The 16,975-nt window shown below is 46.4% G+C and overlaps 1 protein-coding gene across 1 annotated transcript; it reads right to left on the reverse strand.

The window, feature by feature from the left end:
* Positions 1-13,282: 13,282 nt before the first annotated feature.
* On the reverse strand, positions 13,283-14,754 carry Erich4 (glutamate rich 4). Its single transcript, XM_021664198.2, has 2 exons — positions 14,505-14,754; positions 13,283-13,940 (listed from the first exon to the last, which is right to left on the reverse strand). Exons 1-2 carry the CDS (start codon positions 14,676-14,678, stop codon positions 13,689-13,691), a joined length of 426 nt encoding a protein of 141 aa, XP_021519873.1. The 5' UTR covers positions 14,679-14,754; the 3' UTR covers positions 13,283-13,688.
* Positions 14,755-16,975: the final 2,221 nt, after the last annotated feature.

The raw sequence follows: 16,975 nt of genomic DNA on the forward strand, positions 1-16,975 counted from the left end.
AGGATGGCAGGAGGTAGCTTCCCAGGCAGAAGATTTTTCTAGAAGAGTTAGTTTCATTGATTCTATCTATCTATCTATCTACTATCTATATCTATCTTCTATCTATCTATCTATCTATCTATCTATCTATCTATCTATCCATCTACCTATCTATCTATCTATCTATCTATCTATCTACCTATCTATCTATCTTTCTATCTATCTACTATCTATCTATTATCTATCTATCTATCTATCTATCTATCTATCTATCTATATTTTTTACAGGGTTTCTTGGTGTAACTCTGGCTGTCCTGTTACTCGCTCTGTAGGCCACGAACTTACAGAGACCCACCTACCTGTGCCTCCCAAGTGCTGGGGCTGAAGGTGTGTGCCAGGGCTGCCTGGCTGAGTCAGAGTTGTAACTAGAAGTTGGTGGAGGGGGCTTTATGGAGAAGGAGAAGCGGAAGGGTGGAGCCGGATGATACAAGAGAAAGGTGATAGGAGAGGAGATAGTCTTTAAAGCAAGGTGCTTAACTCCTCCCCTTTGATCTTCTTTCTTCCCTGTTTGTTTTTTCACAGTAGTAAAAGTTCAAGGTTCTTTTTCGGGCTGGTATTTCAGGCAGGCTATGTCTCGGTAGAACTCGAGACATTGTGACTCAATAGAGCCTCTCAGTCTCAGGGTTGCTCAGTTTTCTGGATGAACCGTGACAAAACCAAAACCAACAGTTTTGGAGATTGCTAACCAACGCTTGTGTGAGAGGAGAGGTGACGAAGATGTTTCCTGACCGAAAGCAAGCCGGAAAGGATGGTGTTCCCAACCCCAATGGTTCCGTTTGAGCAGGATGCCTATGAGAGGAGGGACTGTCCACCTGGACTGTCCACCCTGTGCTGGGGTTCCCGAGGATTGGCCTGGTGAACTGTCAGGAAGGAAAAACAAATCTCGGGCACGCTAGTGGCCCAGGCAAGGATGAAACGGATATGGTGGTCCACTTACAGGGAAGAAGTATAATGAAATGGGGGAAAGAGAGGGAGAAGGAGGAAGAGGGAGTCCACTCTAGAGCGTCCTATACCAAAAGTCAAGCTGGGAACTAGGAAAGCCAGGCCTGGCAATGAGCAGCTCAGTGACAGCTGGGAAGGAAACACTCCCGGAGGGTGTCTGGGGCAAGACGCAGCGCCTGATGTTTGCTCACAGGCTGGGTGATTACAGGGCAGGAGGGAGAGAGGAGAAGAGCTGAAAAGTTTCCTCTTTGGCCCATAGCTGTAACCTAAGCGCGGTGAATCAGAGAATGTCACGTGGAGCCAGGAGGTGGCGGTGCACACCGTTAATCCCAGTTCTCGGGAGGCAGCCTGCTCTGTAGATCGGGTTCCAGGACAGCCAGCGCCACACAGAGAAACCTTGTCTCAGAGAACAAAACAAGGGGCTGGAGAGATGGCGCAGTGGTTAAGAGCATCATCTGCTCTTCCAAAGGACCGGGGTTCGATCCCCAACACCCACATGGCAGCTCACAACTGTCTGTAACGTCAGTTCCAGGGGATCTGATACCTCACACGAACGAACATAAAATAAATTATATCAGAGTGCAGGACTCTGATACCAGCACTCGAGAGGCAGACGGATCTTTCAGCCAGGGCTACAAAATGAGATCCTGTAATACACAAATGAAAAATAATGTCAGGTGGTTCGTAAACACCCCTGGTGCCCCCCCCCCCCCCCCCGTCACTGGGGCTGGCAGGTAGGGGCTGGGGGCTGGCAGGTAGGGTGGGGAAGCCAAGCAAGCACTTTTAAATACAAGTGGCCTTAGTCTAGACCCATCACCTCAGTTTCAGCGATCGCCCTTGTTCAACAGAGATGGCGTGGCCATGGCTAACTGCTCTTCATGCCCTGGGCATGGTTTGGGCTCTGAAGAGCGGTCAGGCTCAGGAAGCGGAAAGGAAGTGGCTTTTTATAAGGTCCCAGACGGGAGAGAGTCTCAGGGCGTGGGATTAGCGTCCTGGCATGAAAACAGCCACACAAACCACGGTTCATTGGAACGCCTTTTCCAAGCTGATTGATCCGGGCCACAGTAAGGAGTAGGGAGCCTAACTGTGATGTCTAGGAGTTCCCACGGCAGTTCTTTTTATAGAAAGAACCAAATGCAAAAGACAAAGTATTGTCAGCTAACCCTTAAGCTGATTGGTCGTAAGTGAGGTAAGTGTGGCAGGGCTCAGGGTCCTCTGGAGCACATCAAAGTGTAGCCACGTGTGTAGATAAGAAGGAGGCAACCAGAGTGTAGCCAAGTGAACAGATGACCAAGTAGCAGTTATGGCGCTATGGAATCATAAGGCCAGCTATGAATAACCCTTTCCAGGAAGCAGAGTTGAAAAGCTTAAAATTTTGAACTTAATTTTGCCTTAGAAACAAAATGGAGGCTGAATACGAAGACGTTTGCAGCTTTGTCTCCAATAGCAGGCTCAACTATTGGTAGTCAGACTGTGTTTGGTTCCCTGGGTGATGAGGGACAGGAGAATGACTTGGTCCTTTAGCTGATGTGTGTCCTGTCGCCTCATTAGTGCTTGTTAGGGTCTGGAGAGCTCTTGGATTCTCACTCAGCTGAGCGCTGGTCTTCGTTTCTTTTTCACAGCAGTAAGGGCAGAGAGGAGGATGCTGTGTGAACACAGCTCAGGAGCCCCAGCCTGCAGAACTGTGCCTCCTTTGCATCTGCTCCGCACTCTTTCACACGGTGCAAATTCTGTACACAAAGCCACCAGAAACATAAAGCCATTTCTCTCAGTGTGAGGAGACCTTCCACGCCCAGCCTGTTGCTTCCTGTTACAAGTGTTACTCCTGAGACTCCCACCCTGCCTTGTTAAAGCACCAGTCAGTGAAAGGTTCTTCCTAGTGACCCCTGCCCCTCTTGCTCACCTCCCCCCACCATGGAGCCCATGAATTTAAAGAGATCTCTTGGTAAGAGGTGGGAGGCAGGGAATGATATATCATCACTAAGGTCAGCAGAACGGATCTTGTTTTTGTTTTGTTTTGTTTTGTTTTGTTTTACTTCTGAATAAACCATTTCTGTGGCTCTTGGAGATGGAGGGGCTGAAGTTGGTTGTTTCAGCTGCTGGGCATTGAAGTCCAGGGCAGAGTATGTGATGTCATCCACTGAAGTTGTCTCCTGTGCTAATGAGGTCAAGGCTCATTCCCACATTTTCTTCTAACAGATTTATTGTGTGTCTGGTTTTATGTTGAGGTCTTTGATCCGATTGGACTTCAGTTTTGTGCAGGGTGATGAATATGGATCTATTTGCATTTTTCTACATGTAGACATCCAGTTGGACCAGCACCATTTGTTGAAGATGCTGTCTTTTTTCCATTGTATGATTTTGGCTTCTTTGTCAAAAATCAAGTGTCCATAGGTGTGTGGGCTTATTTCTGGGTCTTTGATTTGATTGTGTTGATCCACCAGTCTGTTTCTATGCCAACACCATGCCATTTTTATTACTGTTGCTCTATAACACAGTTTGAAATAGGGGTGGAGATACCTCCAGAAGATATTTTATTGTACAGGATTGTTTTAATTAGTCTGAGTTTTTTTTCCATATAAATTTGAGAATTGTTCTTTGAAGGTCTATAAAGAATTGTGTTGGTATTTTGATGGGAATTACATTGAATCTGTAGATGGCTTTTGGTAGGATGGCCATCAGTTAGTCCTACTGATTCATGAGCATGGGAGATCTTTCCATCTTTTGATATCATCATCAATTTCTTTCTCCAGAGACTTGAGATATTTTTATACGAGTCTTTCTCTTGGTTGGTTAGAGTTACACAAAGATACTTAAAGCTTTTGATGGCTCTTGTGAAGGGTGTTGTTTCTCTAATTTCTTTCTCAGCCTATTTGTCTTTTGTATACAGGAGGGCTACTGATTTTTTTGAGTTAGTTTTGTATCCAGCTACCGGATGAAGGTGTTTGTCAGCTGTAGAAGTTCCTTGGTTAGAATTTTGGGGGTCACTCAGGTATACTATCATATTATCTGCGAATAGTGATACTTTGACCTCGTCCTTTCCGATTTGTATCCCTTGATCTCCTTTAGTTGTCCTATTGCTCTAGCTGGGACTTCAGGTACTCTGCTGAAGAGGTATGAAGGGAATGGGCAGTGTAGCAGAAAGCCACCTGTAGCAGACTTTTTAAAACTCTGCTTTATTTGGGTGTTTGGGCCTCTACCTCCCTTTCACCAGCCCCCAGCCTAGGTAGGAGAAAGAAAAGGTTAGTGGGGAGATGGGACCGAGACCCCTTGACTTCTCCCTGCTAGTTAGGGTCACAGGGTTCTTTTAGGGCTCTGTGCCAATCTCCTCAGACACAGCCAGCAGTCTCCTCCACACCGCTGCACCCCAAACTGTTTCTCTCTGTCTCTCTGCTCCAAACCGCCACACTGTCTCTGCTCTCTCCAAACTGCTACAGGCCACACACCAACACAGAGCGCCACACTGAACCCCACACCTTCTCTTTTTCGCTCTCATATTTATCCTCTCCAAGCCCGAGACCGTGGCCTTCTCTGTGCCTCACGTGGAAGGTCATTACCAGCTGGCAAAGATCACATCCTGCACATGATCATTAACAGGTGTGAACAAACTACAGCCCAAATAGAATCCCACATTTAGGATTAAAACAAAAGCATATTTACATAACATACAAAGAAGCCAATGCTTCCATTACACATTCCCCTTTTTGTTTTAAAAAGTGGTCCTTTTCTCTAACATTAACAAACTGTATACAATAGGAATAATTAAGAGAATTATCAGGTAAGAATTAGATTCACAATGTCCAGTCCATTCATAGTTGGTATCCTTGGAAAAAGTATTCCATTATGTATCCTATCCCGATGAGTCCAAAATTCTGTACCTAAATAACTTTCTTATCAAACATCCATCTAGACATTAAAACATCTTTTTAGAGCTAAAACATTCTTAGTTCCTAAACAACTTAATTGTAGTGAGACTATGACTGTCTAGTCTTCAACCCCATCAGAGATCTTAGGAGAAAATAATATTACCTAAGTATGTAGGAAGCATAGAGCAAGCAGCTTCCAGAACTACAGAAATGGCAAAGATAGTGGACTGCCTGGACAGTCACTAGAGGTTTCTCACTGTCTTTGGGGCATCCAGCCATCAGCCCACCAGCCCATATATCTGATAGGCTTTACTGTGACACAGGAATTTTGAAGGACTGACCGCTTAGTTTCTGCAAAGGTGGACAGTCAGTTTCCCAGTGTCCTGCTTGTTCACAGTTTGCTCAGATAGCCTGCTTTCGGGAGTTGAAGGACAGGTTTTTTTGTTTGTTTGTTTTTTCTTTCCTCCAGTGGCTGTCTTGCCGCATTTGTTTCTTTGATGCCGTCATCTTCTTTGAAGTAGATTAGAGATGCTGCCAGGAGCAGATGTGTCTCTCTGTCAAAAAAGCCTTTTTTATTAAAGTTTCTTTAAATTCCATAGTCTGTAGTTCTCTGAAGTGTTTGAAGACCACCTATCTGTCTGTCTGTCTGTCTATCTTTCTGTCTGTCTGTCTGTCTATCTATAGAGCAATGTTGCTTGTTTCTAGTTATGTAACTTAACTTTGAAAACATATGAAAGAGACAAATAAAACTTATTTCTGTGATTAATTAAGCTACTTTCTGACAAGATTATAGGTAAGATTATTTGTAGGTGACTAACTACTAATCTTCATCTTCAATTGAACAGTTTGCAATAGTTATTCAGCTTTCGTAAAACCAGAACTTTACATCGCATTTTCAAATAAGTCGCCTCTGTACAATGCATTATGCGGAAGTCGGGCAAAAGAGGCTTACATTTCTATCAATATACAATAATCTTACTAATATGTAATATTTGACACTAGGAGATTCAATAATCTACCTATAATCCTATATTCCCCTTTTTTCTTTCATCATTCCCCTTTTGTCTTCTTTAGAGGACAGATAAATAAGAGAAAAAGTGGGACAGAAGGGAGAAAGTGATCACTGATTCAAATCTTTACCTTGTTTTTCTTTTTTTTTTTTCCCTTATCATGTCAAAGTCATAACCCACCAAATACCCACCCCACCTTTCGGGAATAGGAGTGTCACGTTCTTCAAATTATTTCTTCCTGTCTGGGGGTAAAAACATGGGAGTTCCCTTAAAAATTAGGATATTGGCCAAGCACTGGAAAAGCCAGCTGTATCTTTTCCTGTCAGTCTCTGTGTGTTTTCTGTCCAGTCTCTGTGGGTTGTTTGTGTAGTCTCTGTGGGATCAATCCTTTGGGCTCTTTTGAATTTCAGCTGTATATAGAGTCCTGAGGAAACAGTAACGGAGGCAGCCTGTGAGGCTGAATCACCGGGCTCCTTGCTTTATCTTCATTGTAATCTGGTCTTCTGCTCTGAAAATAAACAAACTTTTAAAGCTACTATAGGTACATTTCTACACCGTGAGGACCAGGTAGCCAGTAATATTAATTTGCCATGCGAAGAAATTCATGTCTCTCCTGAGGTTAAATCTAATCTAAGTTTTGTTGGTAACCATATTTTTCCATTCCCTGTAGATACATAAGCATAACCACATCCCCATCTCAGATTTCCATTCTCTGTCAACACATCCTCATAGTAAATGGGGTAGATGGAGTTCCACAGTTTTTCTGTAGCCCACTGTCTCTCAGCTGCTGTTGTCCCTTTTTCACCAACATTAAGAAAATTTAGAGTTAACAAAGCATTATTTCGCCTGTCCCTCAGGGGCTCTCCTCTCCCTTTTTGTTAATACACGTCTCTTTTAAGGTACAATTAGCTCTTTCACAGCAGCTTGTCCAGTAGGAGTGTGTGCTGTACCAGTGATGTGCTTTATATTAATGTGCAAATTATTGCTTTATCTTTCTGGACACATAGGCAGGAGCACTGCAGTCTTAATTTGTGCAGGTATCCGCATAATTGCCATTATTTCCAATAAATGTGTGGTTACACGATCAGCCTTTTCAGAACTTACAGCAGTTCCCACTGGAACCCTGAGTGTGTATGTATGTTATGGTGTACATACCTTTGTTTTCCAAATTCTGCAAAATGAAACACATCCATATGCCAGATTTCATTTCTTTTGGGACCCCTATGGCTCCTTCCAGCATGTCATGTTAGAGTTTGGCTATATAGAGAACATGTAGGACTTTATTATTATTATTAGTATTTCTTTGGCTTGTTGCTAGAAAATTTTTTCTTTAAACCTTTACTGTTTACATGGTGTTTTTTCATGAAAAATTGAGGGTTCTAACACATTTTCTATTAGTAATTGGTCAGTTTCCTCATTTCCTCATGCCAATGGACCTGGAAAACCTGTATGAGACCAAATATGAGTAATATATAATGAATATTTTCTACTTCTGATGGCCTGTTGCAATTGCATAAATAACAAAGTTAATTCTGAGTTATCAGGAATAAATTCAGCAATCTCTATAGGCAAAACAACTCTTTTTGCACATTAAGACTCAGTAATTATATTAAGAGGTTCAGGAAAATCTAATAATATCATATTAATTGCATAAAATTATGATTTTTGAACTTAAGAATAAGGGCCTTTGATCACCTTGTTTATTTTTTCTGACTTATAACATGCCATTTCCACCTTGTTTGCATCAGTATAGAATGTAGGTGCTTCTGGAATTGGTGTTCTCCTTTACAATATGTGTAAGAATCCAATTAGTTCTTATGAACTGTATACATTTGCTTTTAGGATATTTGTTATTAATTTCTCCCAAACAGTTACTACAACCTCTTTGCCAGTCCTCATTGATCACCCACAATGATATAATCTCAACATTAGTAAGAGGCACTACATTTTCAGCCAGATCATTTCCTGACAGTTGACATAGTCTTATTCTACCTTTTATAATTAATTTTGAAATCTTTTCTATGTACATATTTAATTTTTTACTTTGGTTATGTGCTAAGAAAATCCATTCCATAAAACTATTTCCCTTTGCATAATGAGCCCAATAGGAGAATGAGTTAAAGGCAAAAATGACCAAAATACAATCAAGTGTAGGATAAATTTGATCCACATATTCATCTTGCAGTCTTTGTTCTACCAGAACTAACTCTCTTTCTGCTTCAGCTGTTAGACATCTTGGGCTGTCTAAATCTAAGTCTCCTTGTAATGTTTGAAATACATCTCTCAACACATAAGTACATAATCCAATCGTAGCCCTCAGTCAGTTAATATCACCCATTAATTTTTGAAAATTTTTAAGAGTTTGCAGTTGGGCTGGAGCGGTGACTCAGAGGTTAAGAGCACTGGCTGTTCTTCCAGGGGTTCTGAGTTCAATTCCCAGCACCCACATGGTGGCTCACAACCATCTGTAATAAGATCTGGTGCCCTCTGCTGGCGTGCAGGTGTACACACAGGTAGAACATTGTTTACATAATAAATAAAATCTTTAAAAAAAAAAAGAGTTTGCAATTGATCCCTATGGATCTGCTGTTCCTTCTGTGGTACAGATCTTTTTTGACTTATCGTATAACCCAGATAGCTAATAGAATCTCCTCTGTGTATTTTTTTTCTGGAGCAGTCTGTAACCACCAGCTTCGTAGAATTCTTTGTGTTTCCTTAAGCATTTTCTCTAAAGTATTTGCATCAGAATCAGCCAACAAAATATAATCCATATATTGATAATATGATAGATTAAGGAAATTGCCTGCAAATTATCTCTAATGGTTGTTGCACAAAATATTGACATAAAGTTGGATTATTTCCCAGTCCCTGCGGAAGTACCTTCCAATAGTATCTCTTTATGGGATCACTATTATTCAAAGTAGGTTCTGAGAAAGCAAACCTTTCCCTATCCTGCTCAGACAAGAGTATCATAAAAAAGCAATCTTTTAAATCACTTACTACTATAGGCCATGACCTATGTAACAAAGAAAGTAAAGAAATTCTAGGCTCTAAAGGACCCATTAGTTTACTTATTCTATTCACTGCTTTTAAATCCTCCATTTTCCTGATTTATTTTTTACAATAAACACGGGAATTCCACAGGCTCCATGACTCCTCTGTATGTTGAGCCTCCAGCTGCTCTTCTGCCAGTTGTTCAAGTACCTGCAGTTTTTCTCTTGTTTTAGACCACTGCTCTTGCCACACCGGTCTGTTTGATAGCCACTTTAGGGGCAAGGCTGTTGGTATCTCAGCAGTGGCCCCTATGATATATTTGGAAACTCAGTCCCTGTGATATCATGTTTTTGGAAAGTGGGCACAGCTTATATCAAAACCTTCCTCAGGAGCATCTCCCATTTCACCCCTAGTTTCATCATTAGCTGTCTCTGGGATTGCAGGAAAATTAATTTGAGTACCCCATTGTTGTAAAAGATCTCTTCCCCATAAGTTGTATGTCGACCACATAAGATCCCAAATTCCCTTTTTGACCTTCTGGTCCCACACACTTAATCCACCATACACTTTGTCTCTCTTGAGACAATTTACCAATTCCTATAAACTGTGTATAAACCTTCTGATTCATTCTGGATTCTAAGAGAAAGAACCCAGCTGACCTTCCTATTCAGCTCACATCCCAGAAGGGAAAAGCTCCTTCTCTTCTTCCACACTGTCTCAAATACCCTTCAACTCATTGCCCCCCTTCCTGTGTTTCTTATGTCGACTGGTTGCTTACTCCACCTCTTGACCCATTGTTGGTTTTATTTAGCTGTTGTTTACAGAAAGCTCTTGGATTAAAGATGTGTGCTAGGGCTGAGCCTCACCACAACCAGAAACAGATTTTTCCAGTTCACAATCTCAAGATTCACAGTGTAATCAAATATCCTGCTATACAGTTCTTCTGTCAGGAGTTTTGTGTCCTGGTTGTACTGGTGACTATGTGTCCTGCAGAGAAGGATGTCATTGAGAGAGCCCTCCCAGCTGCCTGTGTTGGCTGAGTGTAGCTGGGGTCTCCCTGTGTCTGAAGGTTCGGGATGTCCCTGTTCACTTTCTCAGTGTTTCCCCTGTGGTCACCTTGTCTTCTTCATGGGTTATGACAGGAAGGGTTCCAAAGCAGAGTGGGTTCCTCAAAGACATGAGAAGGAGCCAGTACGTGAGAGCAGGTTCCTGGGAGGGAGGGAGTCCCAGATCTCCTGGGACAGGAATGGGAACCAGGCTCAGAGTAATTTAATGCTTCAAGAAGCAGTTTCTGATTGTGCGTGCCAATGTCACCCCTGGTGTTTCCTGGGAGAACTGCAGCTCATCTCTGGGCCACAGCAGGGATGGGAGTGGGCTCCAAATGCTGTGGGCTGGCCTGCCTCCTGACCGCTGCAGGACCAGTCAGTCATTCTCTTCACTCCCACATCTCCCCCTCCGTCCAGCAGAGGGTAAGTTCAGGGAACTCCTGGTTGAGGTGGGAGTACCACACACCCAGAGGACAGGTGTGTGTCCTTGAGAGGACAGTAGACAGGTCTCCTGGAGCTATGGCAGAGGACACCAGCAGGGGCTGTGCCTGCACTTGCTCAATCCTTCCCCTGGCTCTAAAGGCTTGGCTCTCTTTGCCCGAAGCGTTTGTACATGAGTGTAGAGAACATTGCCTGACCCAAAGGCATGTGTTTTGTGCAGTTCCCTAGGGACTATTTTCTATTGTGAGGTATTCATAACAAAAGTGCTGCCCTGCCAGGTAGCACATACACACCTTTAATCCCAGCACTTGGGATGCAGAGGCGGGCAGAGATCTGTGAGTTCCAGGCCAGCCAGGGCTACAGAGAGAAACCCTGCCTCAAAAAAGGAAGTGCTGTTTTAACCAGTTATGGGTACAAATGAGTGACATTCGTCACACCTGTTTGTGCCACCACCTCTGCTCTAGCCAGAGGTTATCACCTGCTCTAAAGCTGTCATCACCAAGAAGCAACTCATTGTCCCCACAGCTCTGCTACCCTCCAGGCTCCTTCCTTTCTCTATGAATTGCTACTTCATAAAAGTCCTGCATACTTCGTAAGATGCTACGCACACACGCACGCACACATGCGCACACAGATTTCATCTCTTGCTTAATGGTTCTCATGTTCTCCTGTGGCCTAGACTGTTCAGACTTTCATGTTACAAATTCTAACTTCTAAGTCTTAAATAATGGGAAGAGCTGTCCACATGGTGTGGACCCGAGAGGAGTCTCCTGTCGTTGGAGTCTCCTGTTTGTGAACCTTTCCCCCTTTCCTGAAGACCGGTTTCTCAGTCCATTTCTGTTGGCCACCTCCCGGCACAGCACGAAGAGTCATGTCTCCTCCAGGAGCCAGAAGTGTGTGGGCTATGCTCCATCAGTCCCCATAAAAGTCAGCAGTAACTGCTGCAGCACCCCCAGGGAGCTCTGGGCTTCTGAGAGAGAGAGAGAGAGAGAGAGAGAGAGAGAGAGAGAGTGCTGTGTTCTTGCAGAGCTCAGCAGTTGAGCCAGCCTGGTCTAAAAGCGAGTCCAGGACAGCTAGGGCTACACAGAGAAACCCTGTTTTGAAAAAACAAAAACAAACAAACACAAAACAAACAAAGAAAAACCAACAGGGTGTTTGCTGAAGCTTTTTAGCAGCAGTTTTTTTTTCTTCTTCTTCTCCTTTTCCTCATTTTTGGGATATTTTGCTTATAAAAGACTGATTGAACAACTGGGAAAAAATGCGGATAAAATTAGAGAAAAGATTGACTAAGGCTCTGGAAAGGACCGTGTTAGAGAAGCTTAGAAAGCAAAAAGCAGGAGTAAAACGTCAAACACAAGAAATAGGGAAACAAGTAGATTCATTCCGTGACTGCCTCAGCGAGAGGGAGTTCCCCCAGGTAGGAAGAGGGGAAGGAAAGGTGTCAAAGAAAGGAAAAGGTAGGACGGTCAGATGAGGCAGCCTTTTCAGGAGACAGGCTAAACCCACACAAGTCGTGGGTCACGGAATCCCAACAGCGTGTCTAGTGCTTACACAGCGTACGCTGCTGATAGGTAATGAGTGATGAAATTGGATGGCATCCTGCAGAAATATTGGGCCATAGACCCTGGGTCCTGTCCTTAGCACCTCTTTCTACAAACGCTAATTTTTAAAAATTGTAGAGGTTCAGACACTGTGGCTTACACATACAAACTCAGGACTGGAGACGGAGGCAGGAATGGCCAGCCGCAGCTAGCTAGCAATTTGGAGGCTCACCTGAGCTACGTAAGAACCTGTTTCAAACGAAACAAAACAAAACAAAAGTACCAAGCGAAAAAACAAATGTGAGGTTGAGATGGTGTCCCAATAAAAGCAAAATAAAGAAAATGATACATGTATGGGATGGAATGTTCGCTTTAAGAAGTCAGGAGACCAGGTATGAAACTCACGTCTGTCGCCCCAGCACGCACACATCGCCCCAGCACGCACACACCTGTGCGCTCACATCTGCCACTCACACCAGCACTCAGATGGCCGAGGGAAGCAAACTGTGAATTTCAGTCTGTACTGGGGCATGTAAAGGAATCCTCTCTCAAAAAAACTAATTTAAAAGAAAGAGGGAAGAACCGAGGAGACGGCTCAGTGGGCAGAGTGCCTGCCGTGGAGCGTCGGAACCTGAGTGAGTCCCCAGAACCCGTGTAAAGCTGGGTTTGTGTAGGGGGATCTGTGAGCCAGTGCCTCTACGGAGAGACGGAGGTGGAGACAGAGCAATCAGCAGGAGCCCGCAGGCCAGGTAACAGGGCTGCAGCCGTAAACGAGACAGACCAGGCGTCAGGGCAGAATCCAAAGGTTTTGTCTGAGGTTGTCCTCTGACCTCCACACGTGGCACCTACAAACCCACACTCACACACCTGGGTCACAGAATAAAGAAAAGAACGAGCACCAAGCGTGGTAGGCCGCATCTTCAACCGCAGCCCTCGGGAGGCAGAGGCAGGAGAATCTGTGAGTTCCAGGCCAGCCTCGTCTAGATGACTACAGAGACATTATCTTGAAGGAAAGAAGGAAGGAAAGGAAGGAAGGAAGGAAGGGAGGAAGGAAGGAAGGAAGGAAGGAAGGAAGGAAGGAAGGAAGGAAGGGAAAGAAGACAGGAGTGGGCCTGGGGTGGCTCAGTGGGTAAGAGCGTTTGCTATACTAACATAAAGGCCCAGCCAAACCACCATCTCCCAAGTGAAAAGGCTCAACTCTGTGTGCCTGTGACCCTAGCTTCGGGGGCAGTGAGGGCAGGTGGATCCTGGGAGCTCCCTGGCCAGCCAGCTAGCCACAGGGGCGTGCTTCCAGCTCGGAGAGACCCTGCGTCAGGGTTTACAGTGGAGAGCCGCAGAGGAAGACACCCACCCACGCTTGCACACGTATCACAGAATTTACTGCAGAATGGTTAAAACCATTTTATGTTGTATATAACCACAATAAAAGCATATTATAACTTCTCATATATTAAAAATATCATCTCAGCATGCAATCAGTTTTTTTAATTATTGAGAGGCTTTGCCACACAGATGTTTGACCTTCATCATATTCCATATCTCATCTGAACCTGCCACATTTCAGTTGCTTAATGGCCGTGACACCTACCACCCCAGGCAGAATTGGTCTTCCATCCTGTATACCAACACTCCATCGCTTTTGCTGAGCACCGGGTCTCCAGGCCACACTGGAAACATTTCTACAGGCGGACCCGTGGCTTCTGTGCCCTCCCAAACCTACGCGTGAACCTGCCCACAGCACCCAGGCCACTACCAGGATCTCCTACTGCTCATCTCTGGGAAGAGCCATTTCATTGATTCTCAGTCTCCTCAGATGGTCATCTCAAAGTCAGGGGGCCGCTGGGCTGGATTGGGGGCTGCTGAGCAGCCTTCCTCTTGCTTCCCCTGGGATGCTTCGTGCTCTTCTTCAACACAGCTCTTCTCCTGCTCCTCCCCTTCATCCTCCTCCTCTTCTTCCTCCTCCTCCAGCATGGTCACCAGCTCCTCCCGCAGAGCCGCCATCTCCAGGCCCAGGTCACACAGCTGTCCCAGCAGCTGGACATCCACTCGGCGCAGGTTCCCCTGCGGGAATAAAGGACAGACGTGACATGCCACACGGGGAGCAGGAAGCCTGCGGGAGGGCCACAGGGCCGGGTCTCAGCTCAAGTTCTGGCCTGCCTGGCCAGGGACCTCCCTGATTCCTACGTTCTTCATGCCACCTGCTTCTCTGGGTGCCCCTCGATCGCCGTTCCTCTGCCTGCCCTTCATGTCTGTGGCTCCTGTCAGTCTCTGCCTCCACCTCTCCATCTCCATTTTCTCAGCGCTGCCTTTGGTCTCTCCCAGCCCCCGTTCCATCAGAGGTCCTGTCTATCTCTCCTCTCCTTCTCTCTACCTGTCTCTCCTCTCCTCTCTCTCCTTCTACCTGTTTTTCTCAGGGACTGGCTCCAGTCCTGTCCCTCATGCTCCATCCCCACGTCTACCTGTCTCTGCCTGTATTTTATCTTATTTTTCACAGATGATCCCAATCTGTGGCTCAGGCTGGACTTAGCTTGCAATTCTCCTGCCTCAGGCTCCTGGCGACTCCTTAGCTGTGTGTGTCTTTGTTAATATCCCGCGCTCTCATCCCTCTAAGGCCGCTTCACTCACCAGCTCCTCCCAGACCCACAGCAGCAGCTCCCTGGCACCCCCAAGGTCTGCCCCTGAGGACAGCAGGGTCTGGCCAGGGTTGCTATCTGGTGGGGCCATCCTTAGGGCCTGGGGGAGTGGGCCCAAGCCAGTGGGCTCCAGTCCAGCCTGCTTCAGCTGTGCCCACAGCTCCATGGTCTGCACTGTGGACTGAAGAGCAGGAAGTAGAAGGTCCAGGCGAGCCAGGCTCCTGGGAAGCTGTGGGACAGGGGAAGAAAGGGCAGGGCGGGCTGCCAGAGACATCCCAAAGTCCGCTCCTCAGTGTGAATCAGATGGCCACATGTTTTTTCTGGAGTCCAACTTCCATGATCTTACAAGGTCCAAAGATCACCTTGAGCCGAGGTCCAACTTCCCCCTGCTGCCTCTGGGGCTCTCTCCCCCCACCCCCTCAGAGTACATGGTGCTTGGCATTCAATGCCTGAAGGGGCTGGGCTGTCTGTCTTCCCAGGTCCTCCTGGCCGGCTTCCTCAGCCTCCTTAGCCGGATGACTGAGGCCAGCCCCGTACTTGGTCCTTGTCTGTCCTCTGCCCTGAGCCTCCATGTGGAAGCTGCAGGCTACCGTACTGGAGCCAGCCTGCCAGCCTCGGACCTACTGCAGGGGTCTGTGCCAGCGGCTGGACTGCAGCGTGCTTGCTTGGTCCCAGGCTTAGACCACAACCGCCCCCTTGAGCCCAGACTCCCACTCTGCAAGTGTGGTCAGCACAGAAACCCACCCCACTTTGCGCCCACCCCACTAGATCCACTTCCTATTGACGTCACAAGTCACCATGATCTTGGTAGCTTAAAACAGTGCAAGGGGGCTGCAGAGATGACTCTGCACCAAGCCTGATATTCTGAGTTCAATCCCTGGGACCCACATGATGGAAAAAGAGAACTTAGGCCTGTACGTTAGTCCTCTGACACACACACGAGCACATGCACGCACACACCTGTGCGCATATAGACGCATGCACACACACACAGGCATACAAGCACACACATGCACATACGTGTGTGCACACACACGCACATACCCAAACACACTAACACACGCGCACACACAGGCTTCCGTCGCTAGCACAGACAGGAGAAAAGCACACCAGATAATTCTCTTGCTGTTCTGAAGCATAAAGCGGGTGAGCTGGGCTTGGCTGCTTCCAGACCTTCTAAGACAGGATGCACACTCTGCTCTCAGCTTCGGGAAGCCGCCTGCTTTCCTCGTACCACTCCAGCCTTTGGCCTCCTGATTCCCGTTGACCCCACTGGCCATCCTTCTGATAAGATCTTCATGATCCATCACCCATTCACCTACGATAATAATACCCATCTCAAGATCCCTAAACAGGTGGGCAGTGGTGGCCTATCCCTTTAATCCCAGCACTTGGAAGCCAGAGGCAGGTGAATCTCTGAGTTTGAGGCCAGCCTGGCCTACAGAGTGAGTCCAGGACAGCAAAGGCTACTCAGAGAAACACTCTCTTGGACCCTACCCCACTTCCAAGAAACAGATCCCCAAACTGGGGATCACCTCTATGATTGCACATGGCTGGCCTGTGCTATGGTGGGAGCCTCCCTGCTGCTCTCCTGTCCACCCCTGCCCTCTAAGACTCTCTCCAGATCTTTGCAACATGTAAACCAGCTTTTGAACGTCTCTCTCCCTCTTCGAAGAGAGTGAAACCCTACTGGGCCTGCATCTCGGCCCTCCTGCCCACCTCCTCGGGTCTCTCACCTCTCCACAAGCTGGTACTGACCTCACGGCGTTTGCCTGGTGTTACCTTTGCCTGAGCGGACTACTCCCAACCTCTGGGTGGCTGTTTCTGTCACTCACTCCAGTTAAATGCACCTACTGCAGAGGCCTGTTAGGACTAAATAAGACAATGATGCGCACAGCAGATTTTATATGAAAGAGGTTTATTAGATGGAGATGAAGAAAGAGGAGACTGCAGATATGCTAGGGGGAAGAAGGGGGGCGCCCAGACAGAGAAAAGGGAACCGGCAAGAGACAAGAGCTGAGAGAGCCAAGAGGGCAAGAGAGTGACAAAGTGGGCGGGTTGGTCCTTTTAAGGAGCAAAGTAACCACCACGCCTGCCAGGTGTGGCTACCTGGCGGTCAACACATGATGACACCATAGGTTGCTAGGTAACCCAGAAGCCGGCTGCCAGACTACTAACAAAGCCTTTGCTGGTGGCCCTGTGCACCCTGCCACATCCTCATATACTGTTTCTACCTACTTATCAAACACTAGCTCTAAGTTTTCAGTTTCTTATCCCTTCTCTTTCTGCCCAGGATGATCATTACCTGAGAAAAGGGCTGTTCGCCAGTGTGACCCCAGGACCCACTGTGAGAGCTCAGTAAACACGAATGAGTGAATGAATCCACCGGACTTCCACGCTGAGGGCTGGGCCTGTGGCTCAGTTGGCAAAGAGCTTGCCTAGCATGCAAGAAACCCTAGGTTT

The sequence above is a fragment of the Meriones unguiculatus genome, chromosome 14, assembly GCF_030254825.1.
Source record: "Meriones unguiculatus strain TT.TT164.6M chromosome 14, Bangor_MerUng_6.1, whole genome shotgun sequence".
NCBI lineage: Eukaryota > Metazoa > Chordata > Mammalia > Rodentia > Muridae > Meriones > Meriones unguiculatus.